General features: G+C 62.3%; 2 protein-coding genes across 3 annotated transcripts; both read right to left on the bottom strand.

Moving 5' to 3' along the window:
* Positions 1-1,777: 1,777 nt before the first annotated feature.
* ECM1 (extracellular matrix protein 1) lies at positions 1,778-5,807 on the bottom strand. 2 transcript variants are annotated; one of them, XM_065751623.1, is made up of 7 exons: positions 5,677-5,807; positions 5,120-5,188; positions 4,393-4,715; positions 3,563-3,913; positions 2,631-2,851; positions 2,124-2,211; positions 1,778-1,981 (listed from the first exon to the last, which is right to left on the bottom strand). In XM_065751623.1, exons 1-7 carry the CDS (start codon positions 5,717-5,719, stop codon positions 1,808-1,810), a joined length of 1,269 nt encoding a protein of 422 aa, XP_065607695.1. In that variant the 5' UTR covers positions 5,720-5,807; the 3' UTR covers positions 1,778-1,807. The 2 variants fall into 2 exon arrangements, with proteins under 2 accessions (XP_065607695.1, XP_065607693.1); XM_065751621.1 differs by having other exon boundaries at positions 5,120-5,191; positions 5,677-5,806.
* A 1,163-nt stretch (positions 5,808-6,970) lies between these two features.
* On the bottom strand, positions 6,971-12,094 carry TARS2 (threonyl-tRNA synthetase 2, mitochondrial). The gene is made up of 18 exons (XM_065751616.1): positions 12,035-12,094; positions 11,775-11,962; positions 11,561-11,675; positions 11,093-11,214; positions 10,904-11,021; positions 10,737-10,801; positions 10,582-10,660; positions 10,357-10,503; positions 10,197-10,295; positions 9,881-10,047; positions 9,640-9,802; positions 9,438-9,575; positions 9,131-9,208; positions 8,895-8,995; positions 8,525-8,626; positions 8,170-8,242; positions 7,984-8,098; positions 6,971-7,189 (listed from the first exon to the last, which is right to left on the bottom strand). Exons 1-18 carry the CDS (start codon positions 12,092-12,094, stop codon positions 7,041-7,043), a joined length of 2,079 nt encoding a protein of 692 aa, XP_065607688.1. The 3' UTR covers positions 6,971-7,040.
* Between the last annotated feature and the right edge of the window lie 4,924 nt (positions 12,095-17,018).

The following is a 17,018-nucleotide window of genomic DNA, read 5'->3' as shown; positions in this document are numbered from 1 at the left end:
TCATTGAATGTAAGCATTCTGCAGCTGTGTAGAAACTCAGTGCCTCAGCTCTGCAGCTCGGGCCAGCCCCAAGCACACCACCCATCCCTGGGAGCTGTGCTGGGGAGTGCTTGGGGCTGGGCACTGCCCTGCAGAACGGGGCTGAGCGTGGTGAGCAAACCTGCCCAACTGCAGCCTGAGCAATGCCCAGTGGGAAGGAAGCTAAAGGCGGTGCTGTTGTCTGGGTGCTGGAGAAGCACTTAGTTTCGTCAATAAACTTATTTTGTTCTCAGTGGCAGCGTGAAGCTTTTGTGAAGGCGCAGCACCCCGCTCCCACCGTCCCCTCCTGAGCTTCACCCACGGGTGAAACCCCGACTGCTGCATCTCGCTTTCAATTCCCGTGAAGCTGAGGAAGGAGGAAGCGAGCGGGGCCGGGGCAGAGCCGTGGGGAAGTCCCCCATCCACGGGTGTGGGCGGGGGGGGGGTTTACCCCCGTGGGCGCCTGCCGTCCGAGCACGCCTCATCGCACCGCGGTTGTGCTTTCGGGGCTGTTTTGGGACGGCTGTGCCATGGCAATATGCAAAGGGCTGCGGCCACCTGCGCTTCCTGGAAGCGGCGGAGCTGCGCGGAGCTGATAACCGCGCGGCCGATGGCGAAGAGCCGATACCGCGCGGCTTCCGCCTCGGGGCGGCTTTTCCAAGAAGCGGAGGAGGAGCGTTCCGCGAAGCAGCAGCGGAAGTCACAGCCGCGGGGGGGAGGGGAGGGGAGGGGGGGGGCTGAGCGGCCCCACGGCCGCGTGCTGCTGTGGGATGGGGAGGGAACTCAGGCCCCCCCCCCCCCAGTCCGTCCCACCGCCCCGGGCTCCTCCGGGGATGGGGCACCCGCAGCTCCGGGCAGCAGTGCCGTCGCATGGCCGCCTCTGGGTAAGGAGCTCGGTCCTCACTGCTGACCTCAATAAAAGTCCCCTTTTTTTGGCATTAAAAAGCCCCGTTCTGAGTGAGGGGAGGACACGGGACCTGCACGAGCCGCGCTGAGCCACGACCCCGCGCCCACGGAACCCGCGTCACTTCCGGTTACCGTGGTGGCCACGCCCCCTTCCTCCCGTTTCTGCCTCCTCGCTCCGGCCCCGCCCGGCAACAGCGCCCGCCAATGGCCGCTCCGTCGGTCACGTGACCGACTCCAGGCACATTCCGTGGGGCCCCGCCCACTCTCGGGGGTCGCGTGGGATGGAGTCGCGCGTGGGGACGGAGGTGAGCCGTCCCCCCAGCAGAGGGCGCAGCGCAACGCGGGGAGTACTGCGTGGGGGTGCGGGGCACGGGGAGAACCCCCACCCCACCCCGGAACTTTCCAGGATCCCACGAGGAATAACGGCACGAGTGCGGCTCCACCTCAAGGGAGCAGTTGAGGGGGGGGGAAAATGGAGGGAGGGGCACAAAATCCCGGTGCTGCTCCCACGAGGGACACGGGAGACCCACTGGGCACACCCTGGGGACACCGAGCCGGGTGCAGGAGACAGCACCCAGAGCCCACAGACCGCCCCGGACACGCGTGGGCGCCGGACAGGGCGAGCCCCACTCCGGTCACACCCCACTCCACAAACAGAGAGTGACACAGCCCCGAAAACACACACACACACACACACACACACACACACACACACACACACACACACACACACACACAAACAAACACGCGCGCACACGGCGCGCCCCGACCCCCCCACCCCCCCCCCACTCCCCACCCCTTCCCCTTCCTCCCCCAATCCCCCACGCCGAGGGGAGGGGGACACGGAGCCGGCTGACGCTGAAGCACCTTTATTGCCGGGACATTAGGGCTTCTGGCCGAAGGACGGGGGGGGGATGGCAGCCCCCAGCGTCACCTCGTGCAGGTACTCCCCCTCGAAGCAGCGCAGCCGCTCGGGACCCCCCCACGAGCAGCAGCCGCGGGGGTCGCGCCAGGAGCTGCGAGGGGCAGCGCAGAGAGCATCGATTTGCTGAGAGAGCTGTGGGGAATGCGAGACGGGGGTTGGAGGGGGGAGGGGGGTCAGGAGCATCGACCACGCACGCTCTCCTCCCCTGGACCTCCCTCCTTAATGCCCACCCCGCGCCCACCCCGCGCCCACGCCGCGCCCACCCCGTGCCCACCTGCTCCTCAGCACAGGGGCTCCGCTCTTCCTGGGGCAGCGCACAGCACGTGGTGGTCACCGCTTCCAGCAGCTCAGGCACCGGGCGCCTGCGGGAGGAGGGGGTCAGGAGATGAAAAGGGGGGGGTGAGGGGGGGGTCGGGGGGATGTTCTGCCCATCTCAGGGTCGGGGGAGCCTGAGCACGTGGCCCGTGTGCCTCCCACCCAGGCCTGAATGTGGGGGTGGCATCAGGGCGGGGGGGTCCTTGGGCGGGGGGGGGGGGGGGAATTGATGGGGTTGTCCTGGGGGCTTTGGGGCAGGCTGAGAGATGGGAGAGGGTCCCAGGGAAGGTTTTGGGGAGGTGGGGGGGTGGGCAGGGGCCCTGAGTAGACGGAGAGATGGCCAGAGGCTTTGGGATGTTGGAGTGAGGGGGGTGACGTTCCCAGGGAAGCTAGGGAGACGGAGGGGAGGATGTTGGGGGCGGGGGCTGCCATCCCATGCCCAGACCCCCCCCCCCCCAGCACCCACCGCTTGCTGAGCAGCCGGATGGGTCCGCAGAGGGTGCGCAGCATGGCGGGGCCGGGCCGGGCCAGGCTGATGTTGTGCACTTCTCGGTCGTACGCGGGGTGGGGGGCGGCGGTGGCGAAGCAGCGGCTCCGGGCATTGCCCCCTCCCCTCTTGCAGCAGCGGTGCTGCCGCGTCTTCACGGCCCCCTCCTCCCGGCAGAAGCGCTCCAACCCCTTCTGCCACTGCAGAGACACGCGGGGCCCCAAACACGGCTGTCACCCTGCCCCGGCTGTCCCCACCCTGTCCCTGGCGTCACCCCCTGACACCTGTGTCACCCCGTGGGATAGGTGGGGCCTTCCTGAGACACTGCGTCACTCGCTGGGACACCCGGGTCACCTCTGTCCTCCTGACAGTCCTGTAACCCCCCTCCCCCCACCAAGGGACACCGGTGTCACACCTGTCCCTTCCCACCCCCCCTCAGACACTTCCCCCCACAGGATACCCCAAGGGACAGCCGTGTCATCCCCTGGGACACCAGCAGCACCTCCTGGACACCTGGGTCACGCCTAAAGACACCTGAGTCCTCCCCAGACACCTGTGTCACCTCCTGGGACACTTAGGCCACTCCCCAGGAAACACCATCATCATCCTCCCCAACACTTGGATCATGCCCTAAAACACCCGGGTCACCCCGAGTGATGCTTTGTGTCATCCCCCCCCCACCAGACAGCTGTGTTCTCCCGAGACCCCTAAGTCACACTCTGGGATATCTACATCCCCACCTGGCACACCCGCATCACCCCTCTACGTCACCCCCTCCACCCCCCCCCTCCAGACACCCCCCCTCTCACCTCCACGACAACTTCAGCACCCTGCAGACACCTCTGTCACCCCTCTCTGTGTCCCCCCCACCCCCTCCAACTCCCCCCCCCACCCTCCTCCCCCCAACTCACAGCAGCGTGGGCACACTCCAGACTGCTGTTGTGGCAGCAGCGGCCGAAGTCACGCTCCAGGCGGCTGTGGAACCGCGCGCGGGCGCTGGGCAGACCCCTGGGGGTGGGCCGCAGCCCCCGCAGGCGGCAGATGTTGTCCATGTTGGCGGTGGTGGGCTCTCCAGGTGGGAAGGAGGGCACGACCACGGGCTCCAAGACGGTGATCTCGGTGATCTCGGTGATCTCGGTGGCGGCCGCGGTGGCGTCGGCGAAGCAGCGGCGGCGTGCAGCCCCGTGCCGGTGGCAGCAGTGAAACTGACGCGTTTTTACCCCAAATTCATCCTCGCAAAAGGTGTCCAGGACATCGGTCCACTGAGGGGACAAAGAGACACCCAGGTCACCAACAAAATGCCTGGCTCTATGTGGCAACCCCCCCCACACCCTCCCCTGAGTCACCCACCTGGCCAGTGTCCTCCTCGCATCTTTGTCCCCCCCCGGGACACCTGGGCCACCCCCTTGGTCACCCCTCAGGGACATGTCCCCCTCATATCTTTGTCCCCCCCCCCCGGGACACCTGGGCCACCCCCTTGGTCACCCCTCAGGGACATGTCCCCCTCATATCTCTGTCCCCCCCCCCCCCCGAGACACCTGGGTCACCCCCTTGGTCACCCCTCAGGGACATGTGTGGCCCTCCCCAGGCACCTGCATCACCCCCTTGGACATCTGTATCACCCCTCAGGACACCTCTATCCCCATCCCAGACCCCTATTTCACCCCCCATGACAACTGTGACCTCTGTGGGACCACCCCCCCCCCCCAGGAGACCCCCACCCCTCGTTGTGGGGACTCACGGCACGCCGGGCGCAGGGCAGCGGGGCATGGTGGTGGCAGCAGCGGTCGAGGCGAGGCCAGAAGCTGTCGAGTGCAGCCACCTGCCTGCGGAGGTGGGCGAAGGCAGCGGGGGGCAGCGAGGGCCGGGGGGCACGGGGCATCAGCGAGGGGCTGCTGCAGTAACGGCTGAGGGAGTCGGGCAGGGGCCAGGCAGGGGGGAAGCCCTCCAGGATGCTGCCCAAGGTGGAGGTGGGTGACGGTGCCCGTGGGTGCAGGATGTCATCAGCCCCCCCTGCTGCGAGGATGTCGGGGGACAGCTGGAAGTCCTGCTCCTCCTGCTGCACTGTGGGGAGGGAGCGGGGTGATCCCACTTTTGCCCCATCCCGCAGGACATGTCCCATATCGTTATGGGAGGGTCTTCATTTCCCCGGTCCTGGGTGTCCCCTTGTTGTCCCACGGACACAGACCTGCTCGAACCCTACAGCCCTGCCCCTGTCCCCCATTGCCACGTTGTTGTCCCCACTCCTGACTGTCCCCTTGTCCTCCAGTCCCTATATACATCCACCCCCATCCCCATGTCTCCTCCATCACGTCCCCGTTTACCCCCCCTCCCTCCATCCCCTTCCATCCATACCCCCATCCCTGGGCACACCCCTGAGTTCCCCACCCCTCTACCCCCCATCCCCATTCCTGGGTTTCCCCATGCCCCCCTTCACCCCCCACATTCCATCATGTCCCCATTCTCACGCTGCTGGATCTCGTGGGATTGCTGGATCAGCTGCTCCTGTACCGCGGGGCGTGGGGGCATCAGAGCTGCTGCTGTGACATGGGGACAGTGAGCACAACACTCACCCTCGGCTCAGACCCCACAAATCCCTTTCCCCTATCCCAGTACTGAGGTGGGGGACCCACACCCCTGGGACCCAGGGAGGGGTTGGTAGGAAAAAAACCCATAATGGGGATGGGGTGGCCAGGCGGGGACGCAGGTGGCCAAAAGGGGACACAGGGAATCAGGGAGGGACCCAAGCGAGCAAACAGGGACCCGAGCACCCGAAGAGGGGACGTCAGTGGCTGAGGGATGGGGTGGCAGAAGGAGGGGACAGAGGTGACGGGGAGGGGACCCAGGTGGCCAAGGAGACGTGAAGAAGCCACGCAGGGGACACAGAGCGGCCACGGAAGGGACCCACGCAGCCAGGACGGGGCCGTGGCAGGGCGGTGGTCCAGGTGTACAGGGAGGGGTCCGGGCATGCAGGAGGGGCCCAGCGGAGCCGTGCTGTGCCCCGGGGGCTGCGGTGGGGACTCACCGGCGGTGCCGAGGAGGAGGAGGAGGAGGCCGAAGGCGGCCATGGTGCCGTGTGCTGTGCGGCTGCCGGCGGTTCTGCCGCCTTATGAAGGGCCGGGGCGGTGCGGGGCCTCATCCCGCAGCTGAGTCACGGCCTGACGTTGCGGCGGGGCGAAGAAAGGGGGGGGGGGGGGGTGGAGGGGGGGGCCGGGGGGGCTGCGGGCACCCACTGCAGCCTGCACCCCTGGGCTGGGCCCAGCTGCGGCCTGCGGGTGGGCCCCGTGCCTTGACACAACCGGCCCAGCCGGTCCTGGGGCACCCCGAGGCATCGTCACCGCCATGGGGGCCCCAAACCCGTCACGGTGGCCCCCATGCCAGCAGCACCCCCTCCCCCCCCCCCCCCCCCCACCCCTTCTCCTTCACTGGAATCACAGACAGCGAAAGTGAGGCGGATTTTTGTGGTTTTTGCCCCATTTCTGGGGCCTGTCCCGCCCAGTGAGTCACCCCCCAGTGGTGGCGGGATGATGGGGGGACGGGGGGAGCCTGCAGGAGGACCCCCCCCCCCCCTCCCTTCCCCTCCACCTTGGCATGGCTTTGTCCCACTGCCACAACTAGGAAGGACAAAGGTGACCCCCCCCATGGGACACTGAGCACAGGTGGAGTGTGACATGGTCTTGGTCACGTCCCTTACACCCAGGAATGTGTGTCAGGGGGGTGGGGATGGGGGGGCACAGGGGCTGTTCAACTGCAGTCAGGAGCACCTAAGGAGCCCCCCCCCCCCCAGCACAGCCACGCCCTGAGGGGCACTGAGCCCCATCTCTCCACTGAAGGGGGGGGGGGCAAAATTTGGGGTTGGTGCCCACAGGGGAAGCCCCGACCCCCCCCCTGGGCTATTGCTCAAGGCGCTGACTGACGTGGGTTTGCGCAACCCCCCCCTCGGGTAGGGAAAAACCCAGACGACAGAGCAGGGGGGGGTGGGGGGGGGGGCACGGGCGTCAGGGAGGGGGAACCTGTGTGTCTGGAGGGGAGGGGAGGAAGATCTATGGGAAATATGGGGAGCCAGGTGGGTTAGGAGGGGGTGGGAGGGAGGAATTGGTGTCCAGGCGTGAGGGGAGGCACTGCAGGTAGAAAGGAGACCAAAACGGGGAGGACACAAGTGTTCAAGTGGAGGGGGGGGGACGGGGGGGGGGGGGCACAGGTGACCTACTCCCAACACCTGCAGCTGCTCCTGGCACCAGAAAGGATCCGGGAAGAGTGCTTTGTTCCCAGCAAAAACACAGCCAAGAAGCACCACTTCCCAGCGCTTTAATGAGTGCGTGGTGGAGGGGGGAACGGAGAGGATACGGAGGAATGGGGGGGGGGGGGAAGAGGGTGGGGGGGGGGGTGTCAGAAGAGCTCCTCAGCGTTGGGGACACGGGTGTCCCGCAGCTCCCGCAGCCGCTGCAGCACCTGGTGCAGGTCCCTCTCCCCCAGCTGACGGTTGTCCCGCGTGCGGACGCTGACGGTGCCATGTTCCTGCTCCCGGCGGCCGACCACTGTGGGGGGGACAGCGTTGGTTTGGGGGAGGGGGGGGAGAGGGGAGAAAGGGTCGGTTTGGGGGGAAAACAGGTCGGTTTGGGGGTGGGCAGGTTGGTTTGGGGGGGGAACAAGTAGGCTTGCAAGGAAAACGGGTTGGTTTCAGGAGAAAGGGGGTTGGCTTGGAGGAAAACAAGTTGTTTTGGGGGAGCAGCCCTGCGTGGCACCCGAACACGTGGGGCGCAGCCGTGCGCTGTGCACACCCACACCCCCGTGCGCACACACACACACCCAGTCTGCGCACACCCACACCCGTGCTGTGCACACCCACGCCTGTGCTGCGCCCATGCACCCTCGCGTGGGCGCTCGGGCTGTGCGTCACACGCACCTATGGGAACCCCTTCAGTGCTCCCACACCCACCCATGCCCCCCCCTCCCCCCCATAATGCGTGCACACCCATGCACGTCCCTGTGCACACCCACGGCAGCCCCCAGGTGCTCGTCTGCAGCCCTACATGCACGGTCCCGAGCGGCACCCCTCAAGGCAGAGGGCCCCCGGGGGTCCCAAAGGATTCCCAAGGGATCCCAGAGGATTCCCACGGAGGCACTGCGGGTGTTCCCGACCACTTCCCGATGTTCTCACCCCATAAATCCCAGTTCCCGTTGGGATGCGGATGCGGAGGTGGGCAGGCAGCCGGGAACCACTGACTCAGTGCTGCCACTCCCATACCGGGGGGGGGACGGGACGGGACACACACATGGCAAGGGGGGCTGGGGTTGACAAGGAGCCTGGGGGCATCCCTTTCCCCCTTACCCAGCTGGAAGTTGTAGTGGGTGAGCTGTGCCCGGCGGATCTTCCTGCCCAGACTGGCGCTCGCATCGGCGTCCAGGTCGGCCATCACGCCGCCCCTCCGCAGCACGGCATGGACCTGCCAACACCGGGTCAGCGGGGACATGGGGGACAAAAGGGGACACGCAGGGCCACCGGGGACACGCTCACCTCGCGGGCGTAGCCCTCAGCCTCAGGTGCCTGTGGGATCACCATCGCCTGCAGCGGGGAGAGCCAGAGCGGCCTGTGGGGAGGCAGCCAGGGGTAAGGGGGGGCAGGGGATTGGGGTGTCCCTGGGTTTGGGGTGTCCCTGGGTTTAGGGTCTCCTGGAGATGGGGCTATGTGGGACTGGGGGCACTTGAGGAACTGGAGATGGCTTAGGGGGTGCCCCTGAGAATCAGAGGGGTGGCATGGGGATTCAGGGATCCCCCTGGGAATGGAGGGTATCAGGGACGGTGGTGCCTGCAGGGGATGGGAGTGCTCCTGGAGATGGGGAAGGCTGCAGGGAGCGGGGGGGGGCTGTCACCATTTGCCACCGCAGCTCTCGGCCAGCACGGCCACCATGCGCTCCACGGAGCCCAGCACCGCGCGGTGGATCAGCACGGGTCGCGCCGTCCCTCCAGCTGCACTGTGGGGGCACAGTATGGGGGGGCTGTTGGAAGCACTGTGCCTCCCAGCACCGCCCATCTCTGAATCCCCCCAGTGCTACGTACGGCCCCTGCCCCCACATCTACCCCCCGACCCCCCCAGCCCCAATCCTGATTTCTCTGACGGCCCCAAGCCCTCTGGGCCCTATGGTTCCTGATCTATCCCCATCCCCAAACACATCCTCAGCTCTTCCCACCTCCACCCCAACCCACACTCCTCCATCTTCAATCCTGCCCCCCCTCCCCTACCTGGCATACTCCAGCCCGAACCTCTCGGGCATCTGGAAATCCAGCTGGATGGTGCCACACTGGTGATGCCGCCCCAGAGCGTCCTGGATCCGGATATCGATCTGCAAAAAGGGGGGGGGGGGACACAGCTAAGGTAGCTCTTCCCACCCTGACATATGGTGGTCCCGGAGGACGACGAGGGGTTCTTAGAGACCCCCCCCCCAATGGCCTGCAATGTGATGAGGAACCCAGCTCACCTTGGGGCCGTAAAAAGCGCCGTCACCCTCACTCAGCTCCCAGGGCTCCCCGAAATCTTGGAGGCTCTTCTCCAACTGCTGCAAGAGCAAACGGGAAGGGGGGGGACACACACGACGCGACGCTGTGGACGCGATGCGCAGACGTGACGGGGCAAAAGCACAGCGCAAAAACAATGCAAAGGATGGGAAGCAGGACTGAAACACGCAGGACACAACGCAAGGGACACGATGCACAGGGGCAGTGCAAGAGCACAATGCATAGGACGTGCAGCATGGGACACGAGGGCACAGCTGAGACGTGTCCCACCTGCTCGGCGCGGTCCCAGGTCGCAGCATCCCCCAGGAAGCCCTCGGGGCGCGTGGCCAATGCCATCTGGAAGGAGAAGCCCAGCACGGCGTAGACGGAGCGCACGAAGTCCAGGCAGGCGCCGATCTCTGCCTCCAGCTGTGGGGCAGTGCTGTGAGCAGGAAAACGGGGGGGGCAAAAAGGGGACACAGGGGACACCCACCTGCTCCAGGGCACAGAAGATGTGCGCGTCGTCCTGCTGGAAGCGCCGCACCCGCGTCAGCCCCGTCAGGGAACCGGGGGGCTCGTTGCGGTGCAGCACCCCGAAGTCAGCCAGGCGCAGCGGCAGCTCCCGCCACGATCGTGGCCGGTGGGAGAACATCAGGCTGCCAACATTTGGATGGATGGATGGATGTCAGCCCCACTGAGCCCCCCCCCATCCTCCCCAGCACTGCTCGGCTCACCAGTGGGCAGGGCAGTTCATGGGTTTGAGTGAGAGCGTCTCGGAGCCGGCGGTGAAGGAGAACATGTTGGTGTTGTAGTGCTGCCAGTGCCCTGAGAGCTCCCAGAGGCGTGGGCTGAAGATGTTGGGGGTCACCACCTCACTGAAGCCCCTCGCCTGGTACTCGCTCTGTGGGGACGGAGCAGGGACGTCAGCCTGGCCCTGGGGAGCTGTGTGCACACCGTGGTGGGGTTTGAGTGGCAACGGGGCAGCAGTTTGCAGGGGAGGGGATGGTGACGACACAAAAGCAGCCTGGGGGGGGGGCTTTGCAGCCATACCCTGATGAAGTCAATAAGGGTGTTGTAGATGTGGGCACCACGGGGCAGGAAGAAGCAGCTGCCAGGGCTGAGCGCATGGAAGAAGAAGAGCTCCTGCTCCTGTGAAGTGGGACACGTCACCACGGAGGCCGTCGGTCCCCAGCCCCCATGCAGGGCTCACCTTCCCGATGCGCCGATGGTCGCGGAGCGCAGCGGCATCCTGTGCCTGCTGCCAGGCCTCCAGCTCCTGTGCGCTGGGGAAGGCGACGGCAGCAATGCGCTGCAATGAGAGGCGGCCCGAGGGCCCCTGCCAGAACGCAGCCGAGCTCTGCAAGAGGGACAGGGGTTTTAGGGGATGCCCACATCCCTTTGGCTCACGGCCCCTGTCCTGCTGTGCTGCACCCACCGTCAGGACGCGCAGTGCCCCGATGAGCCCCGTGTGCGGGAGGAGGGGACCGTGGCAGAGCTGGAGCAGCGGGCCGCACCTGCAGGGATGGATATGGGGTGGTCCCAAGTCAGCACTGCACCTCACACAGCCCACGATGGGGTCACCGTGCTCACCTATACACAGTGGCCGTTGGGGACGTCACCTCCTCCTTAATTCGCTGCAGCTGGAAGCTGTTGTGCTGTGGGGAGCGAGGCAGGTGACGACGACACGGGGTGACATCAGCAATGGTCCAACTGGAAGGGTGTCACTGCCCTCAGGGAGGGGACAGCTGGAGTCTCACCTTGAAGAGCTCCTCCAGCTCCTCATGGGTGGCCTCAAGGCGCTCGAAGCGGTGCTGGGAACGGGCAAAGGCCATGCAGGCATCCTCCAGCAGCGGCAGCTCGCTGCTCTGCACCGTCCTGTGGGGGCAGGGATGCACTGTGGGTGTGGGCGAGGGCCCCCACAGGGTGACGTCCCCACAGCCCCGTACCTGTCACCCATGTGGGCATCACAGAAGAAGCCATCCTCAGTGGCGACGGTACTGCAGATCGTGGCTCCGTAGAACTGCTCCACTGCTGCTCCCAGGACGAAGGCACTGGACTGCCAGAAAGCCTGGGGACACGGGAGATGTGGGGGATATGGGGGACACAAAAAGCAGAGAGGACACTGGGGGCGTGTGGGACACTTAGGGGACAACAGGAAGCACAGGGGGCACCGGGAACACGGGAAATGTGGTTGGCATTAGAAATAAGGGGGCGTGGAGGATGGCAGAGGGGAACTGAGGACACGGAGCTGCAGGGGAAACAGTGGGGAGGTGGCACTCAGGGACACGGCTTGGTGAGCACGGCGGGGACGGGCTGCAGTTGGATCTGATGGTCTTTCCCAGCCTCACTGATGCTAGGACACGGGCAGCACGGACGGGCACGGGGAGCACAGGGGACGTCCGTGTGTCACTCACGGCGCGACCCTCCGGAGCGGTGAAGTCGAGCAGCTCCAGCTCCGCGTCGCTCTCCAGGGGCCGCTCCAGGTCCCGCAGAGCCCCGTTCACTCGGGCCACCACCGCCGAGCAGCGCCTGCGGGGACAGCGCGGGGACAGCGCGGTGTAACGCGGTCCGGAGCTGGGAGGGGGGGGGAGGTGAGGGGTAGGTGAGGGGACGGGGTCCGGGCCGTACCCCAACTGCTCGGCCACGTGTCGTGGGGTGCTCCGCAGCGCCCGGCCGGGCAGGATGCGGCCCCCGGGCAGCGCGATGCGGATGGGGGTCCCCGGTGCGGGGCCGGTGCTTCCATCGCCGTCCCCGTCCCGCTGCTCGCGGTCCGCTTTCAGTCGCTCGAAGAGCCGCAGCCGCTCGGCGAAATGGGGCTGAGGGCGGACAGAGGGGTCAGGGGGTGCGGACCCCAAACCGCGAGGAGCGGGGATGGGGGCTCAGCGCACCCGGTACCGGCGCGGCGGTTCTCCGAGCAGCAGCCGCACAGCGCGCAGGGATGCGGGCATGGCGGGGCCCGGTCCGCCCCTTCCGGAGCCGGGCGGACGCTGCGGCGCTCCCCGGGGCGGAGCTCCGCGGCTGTGGGCTGGGAGTGGGGGGATTCAACCCCCTGCGATTTTATATCGCCCCTCCCTCACAATTTACGACGTCGACAGCAGCGCTGGGAGGCGGTAGGACCCCCACTGTGGGGGTGAGGGGGTTCTCTTTCTGCCATCCCCCGGGGTGAGGGGCCATCCATCCCCACGTTGGGGTGCAGAGCCGCGTCTCGGTGCCCCCGCCCGTCCTTCGGTGCGGCCGCGCTCCGTCTGCGGTCCTCAGAGCGTTGGAGCATCGTTCAGCCGAAGGGAAACGCTGAGCGGGGAGAGACCGCCGCTCCTTTCTGGATGGGAGTGTTAGGAATAATATGTTTGGGACAACATGGTCGCTTGAGCGCGTAGCATTCCCCCAGGGGAGTGGTGCGTGCAGAAGAAAGAGAAACATGTACTTGATTTAGCAACCAGAACAAGATCAAAGAAGTAAGATGTTATCTTAAGAGAACAATAGAAACCGCGTAGGTCATAGTGTACTTAAGCCACAATGTGTAATATATCAAAGCTTTGTGTGGAATGCATTATGTAACCTAAAAATAACCAATCACAAAGCGCATATCACGAGCGGTATGCATGATCTTTGTAGGAAAACACTATATAATGGGCACCGGTTTGCTAATAAAATTGAAGCTTGCTCACATTGAGTATGTGTGTGCTTCCCCACGTCACTCTGGGTTAACCTAAACGCGGCAAACAACTTGGTTTGCAAGATTTGGCGCCCGAACAGGGACCCGAGTACGTGGTTTTTGGACTAGAGCCCCTATTGCTTTTGCAATAGGGAAGCTGTGTAGCTTCGGCTGTCCACGACGTGGGGCCGGCACGGATCCAGGGGCTTAGCGACTGGCCAGCACGGTTTCTCCTCCACATCACGAATATTGGTTCTTGTTTGAACGGCTTGCGATGGAGAGAGAGGTAGCCCAAAATCTTTTGTTACGCTTTTTAGAAAAGCGGGGAGTGGGTTCTGGTACTCTTAAGTTGGTACCAAATGTATTGGATTATGGACGAGCTGTGGGGGTTTTCTTGCATGCAGGGACGCTATTTAATGTTGCTGAGTGGCGCGCATTGGGTGATGCTATGTGGGATCATGTCATTGATGATAGAAAGGAAGCGAAAAAGTTGATGAAGCCTTGGAGGGAGATTATTAATTGCATAAAACGGCACAAAATTGAGCACGCTGTTGCGGGTCAAGCGGCTGCTCAATTGAACGGCAACGTTCCTGTTGCCACGGGTCGCATACAAGATCCCCCTCAACCGTCTTTGGGTATTCCCGTTCCTGTCCGAGTAACCACGGTGCTGCCAAACGCACCGGTGGCCGAGGACCCGGAGACAGAACCTGATCTGTTTCCCCCTGAGGAAGGGAACGGGGATCTCCCGCCGCCACCGCCACCGCCATTACCTCCTCCACCGTCGCTTTCGGGCGGCAAAGCGCATAAAAGTGGACCCACCGCAGGTCCCCTTGCGCGACCCCATTGGGCAGAAATCGCTCGACAAGCCGTGGAACAAGGGCACTCTGATGTGGCCGAAATAATTGGTCAAGCTTTTCCCATCCGATTTGAGCCTACTGCGGATGGCGGGGCTCAGGGGGTCCATGTCCCGATCGGCTGGAAAAGAGATGCTAGACCAGAGATGCAGGTTCAGATGGGGCCGGAAGTATGTATGGAAAGTATGAACCTAGCCTGGGACGCATATAATATGGTCCGCTCGTCGAGACCGGCTCCCTCTTACTTATCGATCAAGCAGGGTCGAGATGAGTCGTTTGCTAGTTTTGTTGATAAGATAACTGAAGCATTGTCGCATGCTGATGTCCCTGAATGGATGAAACAATCCTTATTACGGCAGTGTCTGTTGGAAAACAGTAATCAAACATCTAAGGCAATTCTTGCTACTCTTCTGTTGAATGCAACGGTTGAGAAAATGTTAGAGCGATTGAGTCGTGTCCCCACCCCCACGCAAGCTATGTTAACCTCTGTGGTTCAGGAATTAGGAGACAAATTAGTAGGAGCTCAAGATCGCGTTTTCGCTGCATTTGGACCGCTGTTACAGCAAGCAGACAACAGGGCGTCATCGTCGACCCCGCGCTCTCAACGATGCTTTAGATGTGGACGGAATGGGCATTTTCGAAAGAACTGTAAGTCTGACGTTTGGTGCGATAATTGCCGGTCTAATACTCATGCAACTGTTGCTTGTCGTTCGGGAAACGGCAAGCGGAGCGCGAACCGCCGCGCAACGACAATAATAGCGGGCAATTCCAGCCATCCCCAGCCACCTCAGGCAGCCTCGGCCTCGATCTGGCAGCAGCAATAGATACGACTTTGATCGATAACCGACCGCAAAAAATCCCATCAACCGCCATAGCACCGCTATTAATTAATGAACAAGCTTTTGGTGCCCTCTTAATCGGTCGTTCTTCAGCTAGCATCAGAGGCCTTATGGTTATACCTGGCCTTATCGATAAAGACTACACTGGAGTTATATATATTGTGGTGTACACTAATTTTCCGCCTGTTCATATTCCGGCAAAGTCGCTTATCGCGCAATTAATTCCATTGCCTCATTTGTCGGCGGCATTGAGAGCGAGACAAGAGGAACCAAGAAAGGAGGGTGGTTTTGGTTCAACTGGGGGAATGGCGTTGCTAACAATGCCCCTCACTAACCGCCCGGTCACAGCAGTCCTCCTGATACACGGGCATCAAAGGAAACACATCAAAGCACTCCTCGACACGGGAGCTGACGTCACAATTGTTTCATCGGATGTATGGCCTAAGGATTGGCCAGTGGAAAAAGCAAAGGGGTAGAAGGGGTGGGAGGTGCTGTTTTGGTGCAACGCAGTGTCAACCTTGTGCAGGTGTGCATGGACGATCGAACCGCACATCGCAAGGTCACGATCATGCCGTTGCCAACGGGCGTGCACGCCTTGATCGGCCGCGATGTAATGGATCAGATGGGTCTTGTCATTACTAATGATGCAGGTCGATCGCCTTTTCACTGACGGCTACTGTTTGGGCTTTCCCGATCCGGCTGAAGTGGCTGACAGATACCCCCGTCTGGATCGAGCAGTGGCTGTTGAAGCGTGAGAGCCTAGAACAAGCTACGGTACTGGTTGAAGAACAGCTACAGGCAGGTCATATTCAACCTTCGGTGAGTCCTTGGAATACACCTATTTTTGTAATAAAGAAAAAATCGGGGAAATATCGGTTGTTACATGACCTGCGTGCAGTAAACGATCAAATGCAGGCTATGGGAGCACTTCAACCTGGATTACCGAATCCCGCCATGCTTCCTGAGTCCTGGCATATCCTAATAATCGATTTGAAAGATTGCTTTTTCACAATTAAAATTCCTCCCGACGATACTGAACGCTTTGCGTTTACGATCCCTAGTATCAATAAATCCATGCCTGCAGCTCGATATCAATGGACAGTATTGCCACAAGGCATGAAAAATAGCCCTACGTCGTGCCAATTATTCGTTGATGCTGCCCTAGAACCGATTCGGCGGCACTGGGCACACGCAATCATTTATCACTACATGGATGATATTTTGATTGCACAGGCTAAATAGTTCACAGCTGAGCAAGAGCATTTTTTGCAGGCCACCCTTAATGAACGTGGCCTGCAGATTGCTAAGGAAAAGATTCAGCGTGAAGCCCCTTGGAAATCTCTTGGCTGGCAGATTACAGATGGAACTATAAGACCTCAGAAGATTTCACTTCAAACACAGCTAAAGACCCTTAATGATGCTCAGAAATTATTTGGTGACTTGCAATGGCTACGGCCAATCATAGGATTTTCTACCGCACAATTGAATATTTTGAGGCCGTTACTAAAAGGTTTGGATCCCTCTGCTCCCCTGCATGTGACATCCCAGCAACAGCAAGTAATCGATGCGTTTCTCTCCCAGATCGTTAACAAAGCTGTACAGCGGCGGCTGCCTGAGTTGCCTTTGGATTTGACAGTGTTTGTATCAGATCGGGAGGTTATGGGAGCTATCACTCAAGGGGAAGTTTATCCTCAGACTAGGGTCCTTGAGTGGTTATTCCCTCGGTTGCAGCCCCGCACTACTTGGGAAACTCGTTTGGAGGGATTAGCTGAATTGATAAAGAAAGGACGGCTGCGAATTCGCACCATTGCTGGCTCTGATCCAGCTCGAATATACTTACCTATAAAAGCAACTTGGTTTGCAACATGGGAGAGCGGCGATGCTGCTCCGGGTGGAGGAGGAGGAGGAGGAGGAGGAGGAGGAGGAGGAGGAGGAGGAGGAGGAAGACAGGAGCGGCCGCAGCAGAAGGAGCAGTGAGAGAGAGAGGGTGAGAGCGGCCCTGCGGGTGTTTTATTAACGTAGGAACGCACAGCTCAGGACCGTCTGCGGTTCCGCCGCCTCCAACAAACGCGCGTTGCCCTCCGCACCGACGCCGCGAGCATCGCCCCGACCGAAAAACGCGAGCAGCCCTACTGCCAGCGGCCCGGGAGCAACGGCAGCTCGTCCTCCTGCAGCTCGGAGCACGGCTGCTTATTCTGCGGGGTTTAAAACGCACAAAAAGAGGCAAACAAGAATCCCCCCCCCCCCCCCAACTCCCATCCCCCGACAGCGCGCAGAGGGCGGTGGTGAGCACCGGGAGCTGCCCGGCATCCGCGTGCCCGCGTGTCCGTCCGCGTGCCCGCGTTCCCCTCCGGCTCCTCCTCGGGTTTCGTGCTTTATTAAAAAATAATTATATATATATATATATACACGTGTTTTTATTTTCTTTCGTTTACCTTTTTCGGGTGAAATACCAAAGTTAAAGAGCGCGGGTTTGGGGTTGGAAATCACAGACGCGGGAGGAAGGAGAAAATAAACTCACCCC

The sequence above is a fragment of the Cyrtonyx montezumae genome, unplaced genomic scaffold (genome assembly GCF_038088225.1).
Source record: "Cyrtonyx montezumae isolate F1298 unplaced genomic scaffold, pur_monq_1.0 scaffold_76, whole genome shotgun sequence".
Classification (NCBI taxonomy): domain Eukaryota; kingdom Metazoa; phylum Chordata; class Aves; order Galliformes; family Odontophoridae; genus Cyrtonyx; species Cyrtonyx montezumae.
Note: the sequence above shows the minus strand (reverse complement) of the source record. Positions and strands in the feature narration are given on the sequence as shown.